We start from the raw sequence: 4,660 nt of genomic DNA on the forward strand, positions 1-4,660 counted from the left end.
AGTTTAATAATATTTTTTAATAGTACCGTTTATTTCTTTATCTTTTGATATTTTTTTGAATAATAAATTTTAGAAGATTGGTTGTTGACATTTATAGTTGATCATAAATATAATATTATTTGTAGGATAATTATTATCCCATCTAACATCACTCTCTTTCTTAAACTAATATAGTCGGCCATACTTTATGAACATTCCCCTTTCCATGACTAGTATATCTACGTCAACGAATGGCTGTTTGCTTTCACCAAAACATAGGTGACTAAGATGAGCACCTTTGATGATAAATAACCGACTTTGATATATACCACTGATTAGGTCGACTTGATTCATAACCATGGTACTAAATATCCTATTTTGATCAATTAGAATGGCTTAGAGCATCCGCAATGCTAACATATCATAACACTCTAATTTAATAATTAAAAAATAAAAAATAAAAAAAATTTATGTGGGGTGGGTCAGTCAAGGGCTTGGCTGGCCCACCCATGCCACGTGAAGAACGTGTTCATGTATAAAAAGAATAAAGAAGTGTTAACTAGCGTTGCAAATGCTTTTAGACTCCACAACAATAACAATAATAATAATATAATATTAAAATTACAATCTTCGAAGAAACTTCTTATCTTGAATGACTTAATAGGCATCCAATATTTAATTGTATTAATGATACTTGTGACGTTAATATGAATAGACAAAGAGAAAAGTTATCTACGATGATATCATGAGAAAAGTTATCTTAATACAAATCTCTGTTTTTCTGCCTAAATCATTTGAATCGGCCATGAAAACAAGGATTGTGCCGTTCTGCTCCTTCCTCTTCTTCGTCGTTACAATTCTCTGCTCCCGCTCCAGTGCAAGAGACACCATGACTCTCTCTACTCCTCTCCTTGACGCCGACGGAGCGACCTTGATCTCCGACGGCGGTATATTCGCCCTTGGATTCTTCAGCCCCGTCGGCTCCAGCAATCGCTACATTGGCATATGGTACCACAACATCAACGACAACCAAACCGTGGTATGGGTTGCCAACCGCAAGCATGCTATCACCGGCCGGTCCGGCCGTCTCTCTCTAATCACCGACGGAGGACTCACTGTCACCGATGGAAACTCAACTGCTGTTTGGTCCTCCCTCTCGGCGACGGTTCTCGAGAACCCCGTCGCGCAGCTCCTCGATTCCGGAAACTTCGTGGTCAGCAACGGCAGCTCTGTAGCGTGGCAGAGCTTCGAATTTCCGACGGACACGTTCATCCCGGGCATGAAGATAGGGTGGGACCTGACGACCGGGCGCAACTACAACCTCACAGCATGGACGAGCAAGAGCGACCCGGCGCCGAGTGGCTACACGTTCGGCATCGACCAGAGCGGCGACCCGCAGATGGTTATAACGTACGGCCCGCGACTGCACTGGCGGGGCGGCCCGTGGAACGGCAACCGGTTTAGCGGCATCGAGGCCATGCAACGCGACCGCGCCGCCGGCATCGGCTTCAACTACGTGACCAATCCCCACCAACTCTTCTTCTCCTTGTACCTGATCGACACATCGATCATCGATAGGGTTATGATCAGCACCTTCGGCACCGTGCAGCACTACATCTGGATCGAAGACCGGCAGATGTGGACGCTCTTGGGGTTCGGGCCGCGGGACGAGTGCGACAGCGTGGCCCGATGCGGCCCCAACGGCGTCTGCCACCCGGACGGGTCGAAGATGTGCACGTGCCTGCAGGGATTCGCCGGTCGGAATAACAGCGTCGAATTAGACGGCTGCGTCAGGATCACGGCGTTGGACTGCGTCAACGGCACGGACGGTTTCGTGAATCAGAGCAGCGTGAAGCTGCCGGACACATCGACGGCGACGGTGGACTGGAGCATGGTGAGCCTGGAAGAGTGCAGAGTCCGCTGCTTGAGGAACTGCTCCTGCACCGGCTACGCGCAGGCCAACGTCAGCGGCAGTGGCAACGGATGCGTGCTCTGGTGGACCAATCTACTGGATATCAAGTTCTACGCGGGCGGAACAGGGCAGGATCTCTTCGTGAGAGTAGCAGCAGCCGATCTCCCAAGTGAGTTCGATGCAGATTTCTTCGATTAGATACTGTTTGAATTGTTCCTCCATGAACCTTGTCATTTCTTGGGCAGGCACAGGAGCAAAGCCTGGTCATCGGAGTAGTGTGTTGGCCGTCATTGTGGCCCCTGCTCTGGCTATTTTTCTACTGGCATTCATTGTTTATTGGGTTCGCTGGAGGAAGAAGAAACGTACACCATTAAAATCTTTGCTGATGGCTAACTACTGCTTTTAAAATGAATTTAGCATAATCACTAATACAGCTCCAATCATCGCTTGGCAGATGGCAATTATTTTGATGATGAGACTCAAGAGGATGATTTGGACCTACCAATATACGATCTACACACCATTGCAGAAGCCACCAACAACTTCTCAGAAAGCAACAAGCTTGGACAGGGAGGTTATGGACCTGTATACAAAGTATCCTTTTGGATAAATTTTACTATAGCCGTTGACTAACTAAATTTTAACTGAATTGGAGTTCCAAAATGGTGGTGACAGGGTAAGCTGAGGGATGGACAAGAGATAGCTGTGAAGAGGCTATCTATGACATCGACTCAGGGTGCCCATGAGTTCAAGAACGAGGTAATGGTGATTGCTAAGTTACAACATCGAAATCTTGTTCGACTTCTCGGATGTTGCATCGAAGCAAGGGAAAGGATGCTGATCTACGAGTTCATGCCTAATGGAAGCTTGGATGCTCTTCTATTTGGTTAGTTTGTTTTTGGTGGTGTGCATTTCGGTTGAGCATGCCACAATTCTAACTGTTTCTAAGGCACAAATCTATCGTATTTACAAGGAAAACTTCGACTACTTCAAATCCTTCTTATACATTCTCTTGTAGAGACTCTTCTGCTAACCAACTCTGCAGATGATAATGAGGGTGCTGTTATTTTGATTTTGCAAGCAGATAAAGCAAAAAGTGGATTGTTGGATTGGAAAACACGATACAACATCATAGTTGGGATCGCTAGAGGATTGTTGTATTTGCACTATGACTCTCGGCTAAGAATCATCCATCGAGATATGAAAGCTAGTAATATTCTTCTCGACAAGGACATGAATCCTAAAATATCAGACTTTGGAATGGCGAGGACATTTAGAGGTGACGATGCAGAAGCTAATACAATGAGAGTTGTTGGAACCTAGTAAGTTTTATCTTACGATTGTTCATCATTTTTTATCACACCAAATATTGAGATTTGATTTCCATTAATACAGTGGATACATGTCACCGGAATATATCATGAATGGGACGTTCTCAATGAAATATGATGTATTTAGTTTTGGTATATTGATACTTGAGATCATAAGTGGTAGAAGGAATAGAGGCGTTTATAACTCTCCATTCCACATGAATCTTGTTGGTGATGTAAGTAGAACGGAATTATACAAAACAAATATCATAATTTATTTAGTTTTTTGTTATTTATTCCTCTAATTCATGAAAATTACCTCATTCTAGGTATGGAACTTGTGGAAAGATGGTGAAGCATTGAAGCTTGTCGATGAATCAATTGCACATTCATTTGTAGCAACTGAGGTATTGAGTTGTATAAAATGCGGACTTTTATGTGTTCAAGATCAACCTAAGGATAGACCAACGATGAATACCATACTGAAAATGCTAGACACTGATGTTTCTCTTTTGTCAGAACCAAGTCCATCTCGATTTGTAAATTTTAGAGGCCCTTTGGAGTCTGATTCCTCAACAACAAGCAAATCAAAGACACTATAAGACTTCTCTTGGATTCCCTTTCTTTGTGGTTATTTTCATCTAGTCATAGTTATATGAAACTAGACCAGACAGATTCTAATTTCTCAAATAGTTACCCAGACAACTTAGGACAAGTCTATTCCAATGCCTAGTGATTATTTCTATTTACTAGTGGGCATCAATATACTGTTGGATATTATCTCAATTTAGTGGACTTTCATGTATTTGTGACAAATGAATTTATGCCATTAATATCAAATCTGTTATGTAATCTAATTAATATGGAGGATTTGAGTTATTGGATGTGGGGTCTACAGGTGTAGAACTCGTTAACCTGCACCATTATCATTGATAGACTAATAACGAATTGAGTTCATTATAAATAGGGCATGATCCCCATAAAGTTAGGTATTTTGACAAATCTCCACGCTACCCATTGGTGTGGAGACTTTGACGTTGTCAACATAATCCCTACGGAAGACCAACCCCCTTTTTTACTTTTCTCCGCCTGATCAAATTTGTGGACGATGCATATAAAGACAACAGCTATTCCGCTACATTCAAGTCCATCATCTTATCTTCTATATTTAATTTTTATCGTATAAAATGTGTAATTAGATTTTTATGCCAGATTTGTTTTCCTCTTTTGAGTTCTTATGCTTTGGAATTCATGCAATTACGAAAACATAATTCCTAATAAGTGGCATCAGAACCACGGTTGTTTCATCGATTGATTGTATGGCATTAACGTTTAGATTTTTCATCAATTTTTAATATTTTATGCTAGATTTTGATTTACTAGTTTAATATATGTTTGATCGTCAAAAATTTATAAAACAAAACCTAGGATTTGTGTTGTTATCGAGTTTTTTGCAATT

At 41.7% G+C, this 4,660-nt stretch overlaps 1 protein-coding gene across 1 annotated transcript; it reads left to right on the plus strand.

The window, feature by feature from the left end:
* Positions 1-724: 724 nt before the first annotated feature.
* Positions 725-3,803, plus strand: LOC141820913 (receptor-like serine/threonine-protein kinase SD1-8). Its single transcript, XM_074708281.1, has 7 exons — positions 725-2,060; positions 2,137-2,253; positions 2,346-2,485; positions 2,567-2,777; positions 2,976-3,213; positions 3,287-3,437; positions 3,531-3,803. Exons 1-7 carry the CDS (start codon positions 725-727, stop codon positions 3,801-3,803), a joined length of 2,466 nt encoding a protein of 821 aa, XP_074564382.1.
* The last annotated feature ends 857 nt before the right edge of the window (positions 3,804-4,660 follow it).

Source organism: Curcuma longa, chromosome 2, assembly GCF_044706935.1.
Source record: "Curcuma longa cultivar G26 ecotype Majalengka, Jawa Barat chromosome 2, ITB_CL_G26_1.1, whole genome shotgun sequence".
Taxonomy (NCBI): Eukaryota; Viridiplantae; Streptophyta; class Magnoliopsida; order Zingiberales; family Zingiberaceae; genus Curcuma; species Curcuma longa.